This window comes from Bos javanicus, chromosome 19, assembly GCF_032452875.1.
Source record: "Bos javanicus breed banteng chromosome 19, ARS-OSU_banteng_1.0, whole genome shotgun sequence".
Lineage (NCBI taxonomy): Eukaryota > Metazoa > Chordata > Mammalia > Artiodactyla > Bovidae > Bos > Bos javanicus.
Genome location: NC_083886.1, coordinates 34,322,683 through 34,342,996, shown reverse-complemented (window position 1 = coordinate 34,342,996; position 20,314 = coordinate 34,322,683). Strand labels below are relative to the sequence as shown.

General features: G+C 50.5%; 1 protein-coding gene across 1 annotated transcript in view; it reads left to right on the top strand.

Moving 5' to 3' along the window:
* The window catches only part of CDRT4 (CMT1A duplicated region transcript 4), a 72,295-nt gene extending 54,807 nt beyond the window's left edge, over positions 1–17,488 (top strand). The window contains exons 2-4 of the mRNA XM_061391141.1: positions 5,546–5,627; positions 12,049–12,123; positions 14,102–17,488. Of these exons, the coding sequence (XP_061247125.1) occupies positions 5,558–5,627; positions 12,049–12,123; positions 14,102–14,553 (597 nt within the window). The 5' untranslated portion in view covers positions 5,546–5,557 and the 3' untranslated portion in view covers positions 14,554–17,488. The remainder of the gene's footprint in view (positions 1–5,545; positions 5,628–12,048; positions 12,124–14,101) is intronic.
* Positions 17,489–20,314: the final 2,826 nt, after the last annotated feature.

The following is a 20,314-nucleotide window of genomic DNA, read 5'->3' as shown; positions in this document are numbered from 1 at the left end:
TACCTTGGTGACCTCTGGTCCGGGTCATATGCTCACTGAGCAGGGAAGTCCCAGTGGGAGTCATCAATGTGTGCGTGCTCAGTCATGTCCAGCCCTTGGAGACCCTGTGGACTGTATGCCATGCTCCTCTGTCCGTGGGATTTCCCAGGAAAGAATACTGGTTGCCATGCCCTCCTCCAAGGGATCTTCCTGACCCAGGGATCGAACCTGAGTCTCTTACGTCTCCTGAATTGGCAGGCAGTTTCTTTACCACTAGTGCCACATGGGAAGCCCAGTGGAAGGCATCAATAAGTCCACTTAAATACGCCCTCTGTGCATCCTTTGGGGCTGAGGACGGGGTGAGAGCCATGGTGAGGGTCAGGGCCCACAGGGTGGCCGTGCACCTCTGTTGCTGCCCCTAAACTGCTTGGCAGCCCTGCTGGAGGTCCTGGGGCAAAGCAGCCATCCTCAGGCTCTGTCTGCACCGTCTCCTTGAAGCCTTCTTGACTTGCAGAGTTCCTCCTGAACTGTGACTGTCAGAAACTGTCAACAGTTCCGGTCAGGCCTACCTGTTGGCAGGGGCACTTCAGGCAGAGGGACGCCGTGACCCAAAGACACCTTCCTGGGACCCCCCACATAGCCCCAGGAAAAGCCAGCCCCTCGTCTCCCCACCCCAGGGCTGGAGAACATGGGGTGGGGCCGGGCCCATGGCTTCTTCAAAGCCAGGTAGATGCTGGCGGTCACAGCGAGCCCGGCCCTCGCGGCTCCTGGTTGCAGGCGCTGCGTCCCCGCTGCATATACAGAGCCTCCTTTCTTCCTCCAGGAGAAGCCACTATTTCGTAGGCGGTGCAGTCGAAGGAAGTGGAAAGTCCCAGACAGAGCCTATGAGCCCCTCTGGGTCCCTTTGCCTCTTCTGGCCCCTCCCAAGGACAGGGAGGCGTGGCCTCTGCAGGTGGGCAGGGTCCTGCCCAGAATCAGGGTTTCTGGAGCCAAGGCCAGGATCGAGGGAGGGAAGGGGGAAGCCCCAGGCCTGGGCTCTGGGCTGGACCGCAGCCTCAGCCGGCCCTCCCGCCGTGGCCCAGGAGGGCCGTGCTGAGAAGCTGCTGATCTCCACCCCGCCGGCTCCACATTCCTGGATGCTGAGGGAGGGATCCCAGTGTTTATTCCGAACAATGTTTTCCTCTGTCTGTACTGACTGGGCGGTAAATTCTTCCAGATTTCTGGCTCCACGTCGTAACTCCAACGGGAGAGAAACAGGTTTACGGCAGTTGGCAAGGGTGGGAACGCAGGGTCGGTTCCTGTACCTCGTGCGTCTAGAATTTCCATGGGTGGATGGAAAGACTGCTGGCTGTTTGGTGGCGGTGGTGGTGGGGCTCACCCCAGCTCTGCACCCTGCCTTTCACATTTCCCACCCTAGAGGGCAAAGTGAGCTTTCTCTTCTGGAACACGGCAGAAAGGGGGCCGAGTGCTGAAGGTCAGGGCTTGCTGTGCTTTCTTGGTTGCGATAAACTCAGAAGTTGGGCTCACATGGAACTCATTTGGTGGGGTGCTGGGAAGCTGGCGTGCATCCTGGGTCCTGGGCTGCTGTGTGGGGAGGAGGTCAGAGCTGGAGAGAGAGAGAGGAAAAAAAACAACAACCCTATTTTCACAGAGAAATCTAGTGACATGAGGGCTAGACTGTTGGGCCAGAAAAACCCCAACATAGCTGGTTGGGTCTCAGAACCATGCTGGTCGGTGCCTGTGATGATCTGTGACTGTTGCTGTCCTTTAATAGGATGTCCTTTAGCAGGATGATCACACAACGGGGCCACGGAGACCCTCTTCTCTTTATTAACGATATAGAGACCTTTGGGAAACCAGTGGGATCAATTCAAAGATAAAGGCACCCTTCCCTTGAACACAATAACCTGGTTCCTGGATTTTTCTCGGTGATGATTTGCTCTCTGTGGGGTCCTGGGTGAAGCCTCAGCCCTGGGGGCAGGTGCCCTTCAGCCTTTTGGATAGGAACAGCCTAGATCCACATCAGGCAGGGGGCAGATGGGGGCCTTGAAACCCCCAGTTTTCTTATCCTGTGCTCTCAGACCCTGAAAACCTACTTCTGAATCCCATTCATGGTTTGTGTATGTGTGTGCATGTGCGAGTACACACATGCACTCATGCACACACAGCAGGAGAGAAAGGTGGCTGGCCGGCCACCCAGATCCAGAGCCCACACAGCATTTATGTTGTAGAGGGGGTGTATGCGTAAAATAATTGCGTGATAGAACTTGACTTTATAATCTGGCTGCTTTCACAAAGCCATTTTGATGCCAAAGTCATTTTTACTTGGTCTTAAACCACTAAAGCTGCAGCTTTCTGAACCTCTCAAGGAACATGTGAAGAAAGCACTCTGGCATCATCTCTGAGCCCCACCTCCACCCCTTTCCACCCCTCCCTGTCCCCTCTCTGCCTTGACCCCTCCAGCCACAGCAGTGTGTCTGCAGTATCAAGATGGCCTTGTCCAAACTGGCTTTGTTAGATGATGGCCTCATTTCTATGGTGTTTGATAGCCATGAATTCTTTACATACACATGCTCCCTTGTAGCAGGAGTTGCATTGTTCCCCAGAGATGGGAGCAGAGTGGAAGGAGGAACCATGTAGGGGAATTACCCCCACGGCTGGCAGAGTCACGTCTCTGTTCAGTATCAGGAATAGGATCCTTCCTTGGGAAGTCTGATATGGGATGGGCCTTGTATCAGTTACCTCTTGCTGTGTAACAAGTGCCCCCAAATTTAGTTTCTTAAAACACACATGTACCTTCCAGTCTCCATGGGTTGAGAATCTGAGTGGGACTTAACTGTGCCTCTGTCTCCAGGCCTCTCTGTGGGGGACAGTTGTGGTTTTGGCTGGGGCTGTGGTCCTACCTGAGAGGCTAACTGGGGAGGGTCCCTGCCAGAGCTCACTCGCATGGTTACTGGCAAGATCAAGTTCCTCACAGGTTGTGAAACTAAGGGCCTCCGTTCCTTGCTGGCTAGAAATATCCCTGGCCATTAGCTTCCCCCTAGGGTGGCTTATAATAGGGTTTCCCTCTGATGTACAGACACAAAGAGAGACAGACAGAGACAGAGAGTGAGTTCAAGAAGGAAGCCAAGGTTTCTGTGTAACCTAATCGCCATGTAATGTCCCATCACTTTGATCACATTCTATCTGTTAGAAAGGAGACATTAGATATTGGTGGGGGGTGGGTTTCAGAGGATGTGAGTTCTGGTGGGCAGAGGATCTTTGGGGGCCTTCTGGGAGGCTGCCTGCCAAGGCTTCTGGGCCCAGTTCTGTTCAGTCTGTTCAGCCTGTGGGCCCTGGAACCCTGGTGGTTCTGATAAGCCCGTGGCTGTGAGGGGAGAGATAAACGAGTTCTGCGGTCACCAGAGAGTAAGACACAGTGTTCTGAAGACCACCCGGGGCTGGTGATTCTGAGCTCCTGAACTGGTTACACTTGCCCTCCACTCTCTCCTCTCGTCCCACCTCCACCCTCTGCTCTCTCTGGAATTCATCTAGTTCTTGTCTTGGGTGCCCATGTTACGTCATCATCTTGCTACCCACACGCGCCCCAGTCACACATCAGAGAGGTATGTTCATGCCATTAGTTCAGGCTTCCTGATCTTCTCTACAAAAGCAGACAGTTTAGAACTTACTGATCATGACGTCCTTCTCCCTGAATCAACTGGATTGGAGTAACATCCATGGGACAGGGTGTGTCTCATGGAGAAACTGAAATTTGGAAGGACCGAGTAACCTACTCAAGACTGGACCAAAGATGCAGAGCTGGGTCTCAGAACTCTCCTCCAGCCCACGTCCCCTTTAAGCTGCTCACATACCCAAGTCTCCAGATTGTTTCCAGCAGGAATCTGGCGAGACTTTTTGGCCCGGTTTGCTCATGAAGTCATTGCAGGCTGGAGCTGCAGTGGCCTGAGGAGAGGAGAAACGGGGTCAGCTGGGACCAGGGGTGTTGAAGCTGAGGGTTTCCCAGAGGCATGCCTGGGGACATCAGGGAGTTGCATGGGGCTTGTGTGTGCACGTGTGCATGTGCACATGTGTGTGTGTAGATAATAGAACCCCCCCCTTCACCTTGGGGATCAGGGCCGTGCGCATATCTGTACATTTGGACTCGAGTGGCTGCAGATTGACTGGGATGCCTCAGACCTGCTGGGCTCAGGTCACCTCCAGAGGGTGTCGTTTCTACAAGCAGATGATATAAGCAGGGCTTCTGGGAACTGAGAGTGGCATTGATGTGCGGGATGGGTGGGACTTGGGGACAGAAGTGTGCCCCCACTCCTGTAGCCCATCATTTCATCTCCCCCTGCTCCAGCCTCTTCCTGGATGTCACAGTCCTGCATGACAGTCACCCAAGGAGGGTGAGGGCGGTCCAACCTGGGCTCCCACCTGCTTCACATAATGTACCTCACGACAGAGCCGTCAAGGCCAGAGAAATCCTGTTACTGCCCCTAGTTTACAGACGAGGTCATCGAGCCTCAGGAAGTTTAAGGATCCCACTGCCGGTCACACAGCTGGGCAGCAGCCGGCCTGTCCTGCCCTCATGCTCTTAATTGTACATGCTGTGTTGTGCTTAGTCACTCAGTCAGGTCTGACTCTTTGTGACCCCATGAACTGTAGTCTGACAGACTCCTGTCCATGGGGATTCTCCAGGAAAGAGTACTAGAGTGTGTTGCCATGCCCTCCTCCAGGGGATCTTGCCAACCCAGGGATCAAACCCAGGTCTCCCGCATTGTGGGCAGATTCTTTACCGTCTGAACCACCAGGGAAGCCCACGAATACTGGAGTGGGTAGCCTATCCCTTCTTCAGGGAATCTTCCCGACCCAGGGGTCAAACCAGAGTCTCCTGCATTGCAGGCAGATTCTTTACCAACTGAGGTACCAGGGAAGCCCCTTGATTGTATACTTTACTCCATACAACTGCTTCATATGTATCTTTGTCCCGTTAGGTATATTCTTGTATGTTGCCTCTTGGAGTTGTTGAAATACAAACACAGTTAGGTCACAGAAACACTGTGGGAGCACTGAGGAGAGAGCTGGCTCTCATGCAGGGCTGCACGAGGCTGGGTCTGGAAGGTTGGGCCTCTGTCAGGAGAGGATGTCCCCCCAGCACATATCGTGGAGGGCCCGTTCCCGGAGAGTAAAACTGCTCCGTGCACCCCTCTACTGTGCTAAGGGGAGACACATTAAAACCCTTGTTGAATTGGATTTCTGACTCAACAAAAACTCCTTTTGTCAGAGCCTCAGAACTTCCTGGCACGTGACCGCACGTATTTCCTATATGCTAATGGGTCGCTGTGGACTGTTTGTATGTCGGTGCCTAGAAAAATTCGTTTAAAATGAGTAACTCGGTTTTTCTCTCCAATTGCAAAGACCCCTTTCTTGATCTTTGGGTACTCAATCTTTGCTATTTTCTCTTTTAACTGCAGGCAACAGTTTTCCTGCATATTCAGCTGTCCGTTTCCCCTAGAGCATCCATGGTAGTTACATGATAGTGTATTTTACCAGTTTACCTTCCTCATTCTGTATTTTTCAGAAACCTCTTGAAATGAGCCACACCAGAGACTTTCAGGAGCTTGCACGCTGGAGAAACAGAAACCAGAGACGGTCAGAGCGAGGTGAGCAAACCTGGGGAGAGAGACCCCAATACCAAGTCACGCACAATGGGACAAAGGGCCCTGGTAGACCAGGCACAGATAAGACACTTGAGAGAAGAGGTTAGAGCAGGTATAAGGCCGCTGGGGGTGCTGATCGGCCTCCCAAAAGAAGAGTCAAAACAGTCCTGGAAGGAGAGATGAAGGGGTGTCTGAATTTATCGTCATTCGGAGGGAAGAAAAGGCCGCTCCATCCTCTGAGAGCAGATGGGAGGCCGCCCGGGGCCGCATCGAGTAGCAGTGGCATCCCTGTGTATGGTGGGCGTGCAGGGGACGGAGCGCGTGCTGGACCAGACGAAAGGAAACGCGGCTTCCGAGGAAAAGCGGGGTTGGAATTCAGTCTGTTTGGGCCCTGTGGTTTTCTGTGTGAGACAGGGTTTCAGTGAAGCCTGAATCCTGGACTTGCTGGCTTCAAGCCAGTGTCTTGGGCTCATTTCTGGGCAGGGCTGCCCAGGTGCCACTGGTGGTGTATCCTCCTCCCCTCACTCCGCTGCTTTGCAGGAGACGCAAGAGATGCAAGTTCAATTCCTGGGTCAGGAAGATCCCCTGGAGAAGGGCATGGCAACCCACTCCAGTATTCTTGCCTGGAGAATCCCGTGGACAGGGAGCCTGGTGGACTACGGTCTATGGGGTTGCAAAAAGTCGAACATGACTGAAGCGATCTGGCACGCATGCATGTATATGTGTATGTGTATGTATATGCTGTGTAGTTGTTCAGTCGTATATGACTCTTTGAGACCCTAGGGACTGTAACTCATCAGGCTCCTCTGTCCATGGAATTTCCCAGGCAAGAATACTGGGGTGGGCTTCCAGTTCCTTCTCCAAGGGATCTTCCTGACCCAGGGATCAAACCCCTCTCTCCTGCATTGGCAGGCAGATTCTTTACCACTGTGCAACCAGGGAAGCCCATAGGTTATGTGTATGTTGGGATAACTGACCTCTGAAGAAGGTGGCCACATTAGCTCTTTGCTTCCAGGCAGAGTCTCAAATGCAATCACCATTTTTCTTTAAAAAAAAAAAAAAAAAAAAACAAGATAGGGATTTTAATATGATTAAGTGAAGTCGCTCAGTTGTGTCCTGCTCCTCGTGACCCCATGGACTGTAGTCTACCAGCTCCTCCATCCATGGGATTTTCCAGACAAGAGTACTGGAGTGGGTTGCCGTTTCCTTCTCCAGGAGATCTTCCCAACCCAGGAATCGAACCAGGGCCTCCTGCATTGCAGGCAGATTCTTTACCAACTGAGCTATGAGGGAAGCCTCCTCATATTTTATCCTTTTAATATGATTAAAATGAAGTTAAAAAAAATCAGGTAAAACATGGCCTTATAAAAATCTTCCAATTAAGAAAAATATACAGGTAAACAGGCAAAAAAATAAAATTAATATTGTGTAAGGATACATAAAATTTTGCTCATCATTATTATCTAAAATATTAACTTTTGAAAAAGAAAGCATTATTTCTAGGATTTGCTTGATATTTATTATTTTTTTCTTAAAGATATTTTAAATGTAAGTAATATATGCCAGGTTGAAAATTCACAGTGTTCATTAAGGATGAAATGAAATTTGATTTCTCTCTGGTCTCCTGGTCCCTGACTTGAAGGGTAATCAATGTTAGCTGTTAGCAAGTCACCATCTTTAAAGCAAACCCTGGGTTCCTGGTGCTTTGAGCACTGTAGAATCGGGTGGTGGGGCCCACTGATTGCAGCCACCCTGGAGATGCCAGTCTGTCCTCCCATTGTTCCAGTGGAGCAGAGCTTCCTCTTTCTGATTGATTACACTCTGCGAAGCCACATGTTTTCATGGTCCCTTTACTCCTGAGCCAGCTGTCAGGCAGAGAGAAGGTCCCTGGGCACAACTGCTTCACGCCTTTCATGTCTGATTTCCTGAGTATGAAGGCAGGGCTGGTTCCTGCTGCCTGTCTTTTCATCTTTCCTAGCCGTCTTGCCTGTCTGTGTACCCGGCTACTGAAAACATCCACGGAAGGAAAAGGTTGAACAGTGTTCCTCTGATTGTGCCTGTTTGGCTCATTTTGGAAATTTTATTTAAAAATTTGAACCTTGATCTCTAGACAGTATGGCCACGGGTGCTGTTTGCTGAATGAGTCTTCATATTACATTTAAATTGGGAATTTTACTATTTATCATGGAACAGTCCTCAGATAAATATGAAATTTAGATTTGTAGTTTTACCCAAGGCTCAGTTCTGCTTCCTGCAGCGCATCTGTCAAGTGTTTATTCTGCCAATTCACCATCATGGTTCATAGGCAGAAACCCTGCAGCCTGTGTGAGCTGCACCCAGAGAGGAAGGTGGGCCCGAGTAGAGACACACTTCACTCAGGACTTGAACTCCTCAGGACTCACTGCCCCTCCCCCGCCAGTCCATCAGGACTCAGCACAACCATCTTCTCTTCTTGAACCTGTTTCATGCTTTCCCATCCTGACCTGGGTTGAGTTGGGAAGCTTGTGGTCTGGCTCCTCAATGGGCCGTGTGCTCCTTGAACCGAAGCTCCAGGCCTGGTGCGTGGTGACAGTGGACCCCCCCATCTGCAGAGTGGCTGAGGGGCCTGCTTCTGGTCTCTGTAGGAACTTCTCTTCTTTTATTTTTGATGACTCGGATGACATGGGCCGGTTGTGTTTGATGTGTTATGGGCATGGGAGACAAACGTGCTTTGTGGACCCTTGGCACTGTGAAGGGTAGACCCCTTCCACCCCACCCCCCGAAAGCAAGAGATGAACATGGAGAATCCACTGTGAGTTCTCGGGGAGGGTGGGACCCACAAAGAAGTGCTGTGTTTGGGGCTCAGTATGGATTTGGTGAACACCTGCACCTGTGCATGAACTGATACGTGTGGCAGTGGGCACTTCAACTCTGCTTCCACTTCTGGTGTCCCTCAAAGTCCACGTGTAATCACTAGAGAACATGGATGTGCAGAAGCGTCTTCAAGAAGCAGCGTGCCCCCCTTCTCCCTCCTGCTACTGTGATGAGTCAGTGATGCCAGGCCTGTGTCAGAAGATGGGCACTTCGATGAGACTCCTGCCTCCCACCCCAGGGTGGTGCCCACCCCCCTCATCCCCTGCCCTGGAAAGAGGTGTGATCTCGATCAGGACCAGCTGACAGCTACCATAGCTGCCCATCGTGTACAAGTAGGCTTTTTAGCAGAGCTCAGTGACGGGCTTGTTTCTCCTCTCTTGGAGTAGGCGTGTGTTTGAGGTTGAGAAGGTGGCCAGCAAGTTGTCTCATAGGGAGTGGGGAGCGGAGGCCAGTTTGCCCCTCCCCACCCCTGTCCCCTCTGTCTTAGCTCTGGAATTCTCAGGGCTTCCCAGTATCATATCAGGATCTCCTGGGTGCCCTCTGGAGCCTGTCAGCTCCATAGTGTTGGGTGGGGGGATGGGGCAGCGTGAAGAGGTGGAGGGAGTCTTGGTAAGTGGGCGGTGGGCTCATGGTAAGTCTGTCGGGGGGCCCAGTGCTTCCCTAGGTCTGAAGTGTGGGGTGTCAGAGAGTGTTCTCAGCCTATAAGACGAGGGTCCGCTCAGGATGAAGGTCAGCATGGGAACACCACGCGGCACCAGGCTGGTTCAGGTCTTAGAGATAAGACTCCCAGGACACTTCTGCCCTAAGTGGAAGCTTCCTCTTCAGCCCAAAATAAATGCAGAGTAACCAGAAGGCAGACAAGGAAACGGGCAGGCCAGGGAGGAGACCGGAGGTTGAGAAGGGTAAGTGCAGAGGTGGAAAGAAACTCTGCACCAGCTTCCTGCTGGAGAAAATATGGTTCTCCATCCGTTGGGGGTGGGGGGCCGAGGGGGGTCAGACAAACTCCTCGGATGGCTCAGGGAGAAGAGGGAGATGAGATGCAAGCAAGACAAGATGCCTGCAGTCTGAAGCAGAGAAGGGGGCAGGCCAGGCAGAAGGAAGGTAGCGGGTCTACTTTCCAGGGAGCACTGAGCCCTCCATTTGGCTTGCCTTTCCCAGGTGGTGCTAGTGGTAAAGAACCCACCTGCCAATGCAGGAGACATAGAGATGTGGGTTCGATTCCTGGGTCAGGAAGATCCCCTGGAGGAGGGCATGGCAACCACTCCAGTATTCTTGCCTGGAGAAACCCTGTTCTTGCCTGGGAAACCCCATGGACACAGGAGCCTGGCAGGCTACAGTCCTTGGGGTCGCAAAGAGTCGGACATGACTGAGTGACTAACACTTTCACTTTTTTCACTGTTTCTTCTGCATTCTGTGGGGCACAGCTTGGGAAACACTGGATTAAGACACTGTCCTGCCCATCAGGGGTGTGCATACAGCACTATTTTCACAGTGTCTGTGGGGCAAACAATCTGAGTGTTCGGGGTGGATTTGTACCCACTGATTCATCAGTCTTGCCTGGAACCCACAAAATCCTTTTGCAGGATGGTTTCCTGAGATAAGAATGCGGCTGGTGGCCATGGACAGAGTGTGAACCAGTTCTGCATGAAAGCACCATCCTTAGCCCCCACTTTGAGACACTGGTTCTTTAATCTTCCTGATTCCAGTATTAGCAGGTGGTGGTGGGAATGCTCTACAGCCCTTCATTTTAAAAAAAAAACTATTTTTTAAAGATTTTTATTTTGATGTGGAATTTTTAAAAAGTCTTTATTGAATTTGCTGCAATATTGCTTCTGTTTTATTTATTTATTTATTTGGCTGTGAGGCATGTTATAATAAAGCTCTGACCTTGGAAATGATTTACTTTATAACTACAGTAGGATTGATGGTGGCCCTGTCGAGAGCTCCCTTCCCTGCCTTCCCCAGTGGCTCCTCAATGGGGAGGGAAAAGGGGCAGACAGTCTTGGAATTGCTCACCTGAGGGGCGTTTCCTACCTGCACAAGCCAAGCCTCGTGTATGTTGCAGCTGAAAGAAAGATTTTAGAATCATCATTCAGCCTCTAACAGGGCCACTAAGAGTAGGTCCTCACACTGGCAGCGGCACCTGGGCATGACTTGCTGCTGCTGCTGCTGCTAAGTTGCTTCAGTCGTGTCCGACTCTGTGTGACCCCAGAGATGGCAGCCCACCAGGCTCCCCCATCCCTGGGATTCTCCAGGCAAGAATACTGGAGTGGGTTTCCATTTCCTTCTCCAATGGGCATGACTTAGACATGCACTTCTCAGGCCCCCAGAGCAGGCGGCGGACCCTGCATCCCTGGTGCGGGACCCTGCTGCTGTGTTTTCCCAGCCCCACCCCCCAGGGTTCCCATGGAGTGGCACTGCCCTGGACCCATGGTTCTCAAAGCAGGGTCTCCTGGACACAGCTCCAGACTTACCCTCAAGCTTGTTCAGAGCCACTCAAATTCTTAGTCCCTGGGTGTTGACAGGAGGCAGTGGGCATGCTCCCTGGGCCCTCCCAATGCTCAAGGAATGAATCTATAAAGTCATCCATTCTCCGATGTGCATTTCTGGGGCTTGGAAGTAGAAAGGAGCTGAAAAGGTCACTGCTGCTGCTGCTGCTAAGTCACTTCAGTAGTGTCTGGCTCTGTGCGACCCCATAGACGGCAGCCTACCAGGCTCCCCCGTCCCTGGGATTTTCCAGGCAAGAACACTGGAGTGGGTTGCCATTTCCTTCTCCAACGCATGAAAGTGAAAAGTGAAAGTAAAGTCGCTCAGTTGTGTCTGACTCTTAGTGACCCCATGGACTGCAGCCTTCAGGCTCCTCCGTCCATGGGATTTTCCAGGCAGGAGTACTGGAGTGGGGTGCCATTGCCTTCTCTGGAAAAGGTCGCTAAGTGGTTAATAATAAAATCTCACCAATCTTCCTTGCTGAAGATTTGAGTTGTGGCTCTGGACCTGGGCCCAGGGATGTTTTAACAACCCTCCAGGCGGATGGACCCTCAGGCTCAAGAGTTCGTAGACTACACTTACCATCGGATTCCCACATGCACATGGTCATGTTGGGCAGGAAGGCAGCCTTATTGCAGCCTCTGCCTGTGGGCCTGAGGTTGACTCCAGGCAGCTGCCCATCTCTGCTGCTCCTTCCCCTGATAGCAGGCCAAGGGTGCTGCTGGGGAGAGGTATTCCGCCCAACGGCAGTAATGTGCTCACTTGGGCTCTGGTGGAGAAGAAGACGTGGTTTTGAAGTGGGAGCGTTTCTTTCTTCACTTTTTCCCTAGTCCAGCCTTGATGCAGCCCCCAAGCCAGCCCCGCACTGGGTCCTCAAAAGCCGGCAGTCAGAAGGTGGAGGCCTGGAGCTGGCCTGCCCTCCCAGCATGCCCTGGGTTCAGCCCCTCTCTCCGGCTCCTGGAGGCTCCTCCTTGTCTCTGAGACGACAGAGGCCCTTGAGCTCAGGCTCCCAGGGAGGCTGCTCGTTGCTTTCTTCCAGGACTCTCTGTTGGGAGTCCAGGCTTACAGATGTTTTTCTCCTAAGGTATCCAGGCCTTTGCTGTGAAGAATTTGGTAAACATGGAGAGGCTTGATGCAAGAAAGATGAAGATGGAAGAAGGTAAAGCTCAGGTCTTTGCAGCGGGCGGGGTTGGCCGAGGTTAGGGGGTGGTGGGGGCAGGGGAGGCACTGAGGTGGCCGCTCTGTCACACTGGTGCGAGGATCTGGTGGCTTGGAGAGACAGAAGGGGCAGGTCTCTGGGTAGTTTCATCTCTTTCCTGTACAGTGGTTGCCCTAACCCGCAGGACCCTGGAGTTTTGCGTCTACTTTGGGCAGGCAAGGACGGGTGGTCACGTCTGTGCCTGGAAGCTTGGATGCTCTTCTTCTAGAGTGAGGTGACGTCACGCATCCTGTCTCCCCCCAGGCACAGTGACACCCTTGTCGGGACCTGGAACCTTCCACGATGCTCTTCCTCATGGCCCTGTCTCCGAGGAGCTCTCGTTTCCCCACAAGGGAGCCTGAGAATCACTTTAGTATCTGCCTCTTCTCTTGAGTTATATAGTGCTTTTCACTGAATTCAGGCTGGAGATGGCAAGATGAACCTTTTAAGTCCCCTGCCTCTCCAGTTCATATCAAAATGACCAAAGGACTATAAAATTAGGGCAAGTAGGCAACACCTGAGGAAACAGGGGAGGAGAAGCTGCGGGAGGGAAATTTGGAGGCCCTTCTTCTGGACCAAGTGAAGCTGCAAAGGAAAGAAAGAAGATCTGACCTGGAAGGACTTGGTATTCACAAAGGGATGGGCTGCTTGGCAAACTAATGGGTGGATTTTCCAGTAAAGCTCGCCCCAACCCAGACACCCAACACTTCTGGCCAGCAGCCAAAGTGAAAAGCTTATGTATGTGTGAGCCTGTGAGACTTGAGTTCAAACCCACCATGTGCTAGCTGTGCAGGATGGACAGCCGTGGGCTTGTCCTCTCTTAAAGGGAGATGACACCCATTATCAGGTGTAACAAGGATTAAATGAAAAAGGCAGTGAGACTCAGCCAAGATGTTCATAGTTGCTGTTCACTGATTACTCTATGCCAGGTACTGTGCTAAATAAAATCTTTACATATATTGCTTCCTTTAATCCACAAGAAAGCTCTTTGGGGTTGGTCTTTTTCTAATCACTGCTTTACACACAAAGCCGATGAAGTTAAGGAGGGTCAGAGACTTGCTCGAGATTCACAGATAAGAAGACGGGGTGGAGAATGAATTTGAACTCAGATAGTCCAAGTGCACGGAGAAGGCAATGGCACCCCACTCCAGTACTCTTGCCTGGAAAATCCCATGGACAGAGGAGCCTGGTGGGCTGCAGCCCATGGGGTCGCTAAGAGTCGGACACGACTGAGTGACTTCACTTTCACTTTTCACCTTCCTGCATTAGAGAAGGAAATGGCAACCCACTCCAGTGTTCTTGCCCGGAGAATCCCAGGGACCGGGGAGCCTGGTAGGCTGCCCTCTATGGGGTCACAGAGTCGGACATGACTGAAGCGACTTAGCAGCAGTAGCAGCAGCAGTCCAAGTGCAAAGCCCATGCTTTCAACCCTGAGCTACACTGTTACAAGTCCTTGACTTATATTACTTTATTTCATCCTTCCTATAGCCTTATGGTAACCATTTTTACTGGTGAAATGACCAGTAAAAAAAAAAAAAAAAAAACCTGAAAACCAGCAGGTTTATAGGTTAAACAATTTGATGTATGCAAAGATTTGAAACCAAGCCTATTGGACTCCAAGGTCCCACTCTTGTTTTCCTTAACTAATATACTCCGTGGAGTGTCATTCTGTATCCCAACTTTACAGATTTTCCAGTAAAGTTCCCCCCACCTCAGACACCCAAAACTTCTGACCAGCAGCTAGAGTGAGAAGTTTATGGATGTGTGAGCCCATTAGACTTGAGTTCAAGCCCACCATTTTATTCCCACTGAATATAGGGGGTGGAAGGGCTATCATGCCTGATGGGGAGAAATCCAAACTCTGATTCCTCTGACCCCTAAAGAATGGAACCACTGCCGCGAGTGCCTCTAAATTGCCCGTGTTTCTCTTTGCCAGTAGAACTCACTGAGAACATCGGGCTCCCAGTGAATCTGCTTGAGAAACACGACCCGTGGCCAGCCTATGTCACGTACACCTCCCCAATGGTGAAGAGACTCATCGAGAAGAGCAAGGCCAGAGAGCTGGAGTGCTTGCAAACGGTGGAGGAGAGTCGGCGGGTGGGCAAGCAGAGCAAGCCAGCCAGCCTCATCCAGCTGAAGAGGAGGAAGTCCTCCAAGTCCTCGGGCACCACCACCTTCAAGGACCTGAGGTCCGAAACCATGCTGTCTGTGTGGGGCCCCCTCACCATGTCGGCCATGGGGCCCTCGGGGGTCCCAGAGCCCCTCCACCTGCACTCGGACTCCAGGGCAAGTCCCACCGCCAGCTACAACAAGATCATCTTTGCCCGGGCACCCACCATGAGGACGCTCCCTTACACGGCCGGGCGGCCGTCGGAAATGTTTTGCCTCTAGCCAGAGTCCCCGCAGCCGACCCCCGAGCTTGTATGGCAATTAAGTGCCGTTTGCCACACATTATGTGGCGGCCCTTGCATTGGAACTTGCCCCTGCTGGTGCAGAGTTTGGCTGAGATCAACCCCACGGGATGGGGGCCATGGGTGGGCGGGTACGCTCCCTCTGGCAGTGCAATTAAGTGGGCCTGGGAATGCCAGGCTCCAGTTCCTGGTGTAGATGCTTAGGACCCAGCTGGGGATGAATCAGTTCTGGTCCAGGCAGCAGACAGAAACCACACCAGAGATTCTTTCTATTAATAGAAAGAATCCCTAAGCAGGCCACTGAAAAGGCAAGAAGAGGGTTCAGAGGGCGTGGATGGAGAGGCACCTGCAGGAAGCAGCCTGGGGCATGCACCCAGGGAAGAAGCAAATATATTAAGTTAGACGCTTGGTGACGGGCAGGTGGGCTGATCTCTGATTCCTGAGGTGGGCTAACGAATGCTTCTCAGCAGACACTGGTGTCCTGAGCTCGGAGGACAGCCCTGTGGGGTGGCACCCCCACCTCTTGGCTCATGGATGCCCCAAGCTTGGTTCCAAGAGTGTTGGGGAAACCCAAGAGGGACTCAGATTTTTCTGGAAGGAGTTGACACCGCCCAAGTGAATGAGTATTGCTGAGGAGAGGAAGCCAGCAGGAACCAAATCTGGAGCAAGTCTCTTCTTCCTCCTCCAGCCTTGACGCTCCCTCTGGTCTCCTGATAGGCGGAGCCTAACTGGGAGGGAAATAGAAATGTGGTTTGCAGCAACTCAAACCCTGCGTCTTGAAGCAGAGTGTGAAAGGATGGACTTAGAGCCAGGGAGTTAAGCTTGAGTCCCTTTCCAGTGGGTTCCAAGAGATCCCACCTTGCCATCCCACTTGGTTCCTGAACCTGTACTGGGAGGTTTCTTCCTTGGAAGTGCTTACAAAGCCGCCATGGGGGTCCAAGTGTCCGCTGCTGAGAGATGGGGGATTCTGTCCCCTGGACTTCTCTGAGGCTTGTGGAGCAGAGCTGGCGGGGAGACAGCTCCAGCTGGCCCCCAGCTGTGCTTTGTCAGACAGCTGGAATTGGTCCACCCATGCTTGGGCTATTCCCAGCTGGCCCCAGAGCAAACGATGCTGTCCTCAGTCTGGAGGCAGACACACTACGTGTTTAGTCACAGAGGGACCCCATGTGACAGGCAGACCACCCGGTCTCAGCTGTGGGGCTCCTCCACTGAGCGTGGCTTCACTGATCGCATCTCTCTTCTTTGCCTCACCCAGCTTGTGTTAGTGAAATGGTTAATACTCACCCAGCTTCTCACAGAGACACAGAAGATGCAATGAGTTAGTTGTTGGAAAAGGTGGAAGCTGCCCTGCGAATGTGCCCTCTCCACCCAGGAGCCCTGCAGAAACACTTGGCTGCACTCTGGCTGCCGTAAGCTGTGTAGAGAGCTGCACAAGTTAGGAGCTCCAGATCCATTCCTGGATCCGCAGCTCTTGGCCAGAATGAATTCTTACAAAAATAATGTGATTTACAGTGAATCCGAATGACTGTCTTTTGGGTCCATGGAACATTTACAGACATGGAGGCAAGTGATGAATTCCCAACGAAAAGTTTTCTTTTCTCTATCCCTTTATGGGAGTTCATAGCTAGAGTATACTTGGGCAGTGATGGATTATAGATTTTCATTGTGTCAGTATTTGCAGGGGTTTAGGCTGATTTCTTTCCATTCCTTTGAAGGCAGAGTTGTTACATAATGTTTTGTTTTGTTTTTGGTGGCTGTTGCTTTTTAAATTTCTAGGTGTTTCACAGTTTTTACAAATATATACTCTAAATTAATGGTTGTTTTATAGATAACATTGCTTAGATTAATTTAATTCTCAGTCTGTTATAACATACAAGCAGGAGCTAAGCACCTTACGCTGTGATGAGAATGGCTTGTGTCTGTGGCTGCAGTACAGATGTGTTGCCTTCTGGGGCTGTTTTAAGAAAGAAAAACTATTAATTGCTTTGAAAGGGAGGAGTCTGTTCAAGGCCAAACTGGGTTCGTGGGTTCAGCCACTTCAAGGACTTGATCATGTTGGCTTGAGGACCGAGGGGGCTACCTGGAAGGGGTTCTCCTGGGGAGGCAGCTGATGGACAGAGTAGCTGGACCAGTGATGAAGCCTCCATCACTGAAGGAAGGAGGGTGACCCTGAGGTATCAAAGCGGCGGTTGCTTAAATTTGTCTCCAGGCCCAGATGCCTGACTGCATGGAGGTGGGGGCCCTGGAGCTGAACTTGTGCTAAACTCGTGGAGGACTCTTGCTAAAATCCTGGGAGGCCCTGAAGTAACAACAAAAAGTGGGGGAGAGACTTCTTGATGTCACAAGGCACCCACGTGCAGGTCCCCGCCCTGGGTGTGGACATGAAACTGTGGGTCTGCAGAGCCCAGTGGATGCTTGGCAGGACTGGACAGCTTTGTTCATGAAGCTGGGAGACTTCCCCGTGCTCCCAGGGCCCGCAAGCAGCCTTCCAGCCGCCTGGAGTCGGCCCAGTGGGCGGGGCTTGGAGTGGAATGTGGATTCTTCCGAGTGCAACCTCCAGTGCAACCTCAGCCGCCTCTGAGTAGAGGGCCTGGGGGAGCTCAGGTTCCCTTGGATGTGCTGGACTCAGCGCTGGGAGTCCACAGCCCATAGCCGCCGCCTCTTTATCTCCACAGCATCTGGAAAGTTCTGTTTGGCAGGGGAGCTGTTTTGTCTCCCCACTCTGGTTGGTGTGTGAAACACCAGAGTGTATCTTTTGTTAGCCCTTCTGTGCTGCTCAGTAACTAAGGACCCCTCTGCCTCTGACACGTTGAGTAGCTGTTTTTGAGCAAATTCTCTGGCTCCCGTGCACGATATGGTTTTTGTCTGTTTGCAGATTCCACAGTCGGTGTTTAAACAGTTGACGTTTACCTTCAGCTGAGCCTGTGGTCCTTGCCATTCAGGGGTTCGGAGGGGTGGGGGTGGGGAAGGTGGGCTGTAAGGACAGACGATCTGGCAGTTCCTGGAGCTGGTGTGTGCCAGCCAGATGTTTGGGGGTGGCCCAGGGATCCTCCAATTGGAAAGGGAGGCCAGGGCGGGGCCTAAGGCCAGGGGCTTGGTGGAGCCATGGACTTAACTGACAGTGCGTGTGATTACAAATCCTTCTGGTCCATTAGGGGGCCTGAGGGCCTTGTGTGGGAGGCATAAATGCCTCACAGTCCCCCTAGTCTTTTTTTTCAGGACAGAGATAAAATAATGGGTCCCCTGAGGTAGGGGTTTGGACCCCTGGGCTTTGGTGGGGACCCTGGGAGGGAGAGGGGACACAGCCCAGGAGTCCCAACCAAGGGCCAGCCCCACGTCCCTGGAGACGGAAAGCCAGCAGCGGGAACCCCAGCCCTGCAGCCTCACTCCGCGTGTCCACAGAAGTGGTAGAAAAGATTGTAAAGTGCACTGTGGGATGTGGGTGCGCCCATTGTGCCTGTCCTGCCCCTGCGGCTCTCTCCAGCTCTGTCTGAGTCAGTCACTCCTAGAAGCTTCTTGGAATCCCCACCCTTCTGGAGTGACGGGCGTGCAAAACCCACACCTTATCAGTGATGAGACTGAATGAGAGCTGGAGGGGCAGTAAACAAGGGCCTGGGATTTACCAGGATCCGGTGCTTGAGAGTAATGTTACTGATTCTTAAGTATAATGGCATTTTCTTGATACAGGTATGTATAAGTGTACTCCTAACCTTGAAAAGGGATGGTTAATAGATATTCTTATGAGTAGGAGAATCTAAGAGTGTTCATATAACTCATAGGTGCTTAAACTTGTCTTGGCAAAGAGTTTTTCCTTCTTCAGATTAAAACAGTAGTTGAGTTAATGAACTGGCGTTATCTGTTGAACACAGGTGGCCCTTCTTAGTCTCTTACAAAGAGGAAATAAACTCAAAGCGACTCTAAAAAGATAGAATGTAAGGGAGATAAAATTTAGATATGAGGAGCTTCCTGTTACTTTTGCCTACTTTAGGTTACCAGTGAGAAGTAAAAAAATTGGTAGAACTTAATAGTATTTAGTCTGTAGGCTGCCCTGCTCCTGTGTGTGTGCTCAGTGCTCAGTGTTGTCTGACTATGCGACCCCGTGGTCTGCAGCCTGCCAGACTGCTCTGTCCATGGAGGTTTCCAGGCAAGAATACTGGAGTGGGTTGCCATTTTCTACTTTCCAGGCAGGAGACCCAACAAAACAGACAAAATCCTTGCCCACAGAGATCTTATGTTCTGATAACAAACTCTTCCTTAGTTTACAACTGTGCTCCTTTCATGGATGACTTGAATTATGAGTGGGATTTGGCATGTGTGACGTTTTCTACACTTTGCTTAGAAGCTGTGATTCGAGCTTTACTATTTTTAACAAGAGAGAAGGAAGAGGAGGTTTTCTATAACTGGACAAAAACTGAAATATGAAAAGAGGAAGTAGGAAGGGGGAAATAGTGTTGTACCTAAGATTAAAATGTGAGCCAAAGATAAAAAAAAAAGAGATTCCTACATTAGGCATGTGGGAAGCTGGGGAAAACACCATTTACTGTCCAGTCTCAGATAGAGGAGTTCTTGGACAGGAGAATGGGCGAAAAGATGGAATAGTGGGAGAAGGGTAAACAGGGCTTTTAACAAGTCTGGTTTAAGTAACTTGGGATGTTCCTATAAAATATATGTTATTTGTGTTTGGAAAAGACCCTTTTCCTTTTCTTTTGTGAACATAGTTGAAAGATTAGTGGTTGGCCAGTAGTGTCTGAAATACTGTCCCTGATTTGTGACTGCTGATCTGTCTCTGGTTAGTTGACAGTTCTGTTGAGGTTAGCTGATGGAGTCAATCCATCTCTTAGTTTATTGTCCTCAAATTGCCCTGTATATCGAACTGCATCCCTTAATTCCATAGCTGTTTATGTATTACTTGAAGTTGTGCCTTTGTTTTCCTGCCTTGTAAGTTTCTGCATGATGTCCTGTTGTAATTAAGAGACAAAGCAGGTGCTTAGTTTTCTACTTTCTGTTTACAGCTTTTTTTTAGTGACCATCCAGTTTGGTAAAGAAGTCTCTTCTTGAGTTTACACAATACATTGCACACTTTTAAAGATAAGCATGAGGGATCTTTGATGTTTGTTTTTGTTTTAATGCATAATCGTTTTTTGCTTTCATTTATGAGTCATTCCGTCAGAGTCTCATGTGATCTTGCCTGCTGTAGTGAATTGAGATAGATTTTTTAATGATTTTTTTATTATAAAGCAAATCAACTTCTGTTTATTTCAGTGCTCCAATATGAAAATGAACACTAGTTCCATTCATGACCTAAGAAACTCCCTTTATAACACCCGAATAAGCCTTCAGAGTACTGGTTTCACTTTTAATGTATTTTTGTAACTGTATTTATCACTTTTATCAAAACTCTAATGTGCAGAACTTGAACTTTTGAATATATTAAATTTAAGATTGTAATTCAGACAAGGTTCATTAAGCTGTTCAACATCTGGACATCTTTGAGTGCCTATATTTTAGACTGAAAAATGAAGCAAAAATAACCTTACTTGATTTCTAAAATTATCTTTTATAAAGTGTTGGTGACTCTAGGTCCTAAATGTAAGGAAATTGAGTTTAGCTTCTTTCTAGTCAACTGTTTTGGAGTGTTTTGAATCAGAATGTGAAAGTGAAATAGTAACTTTTAGCTTAAGACATAATAGATTCAGTTATACTTTCATTTTGTTTTTGTTTTATAAAATCTGACTCTAGTT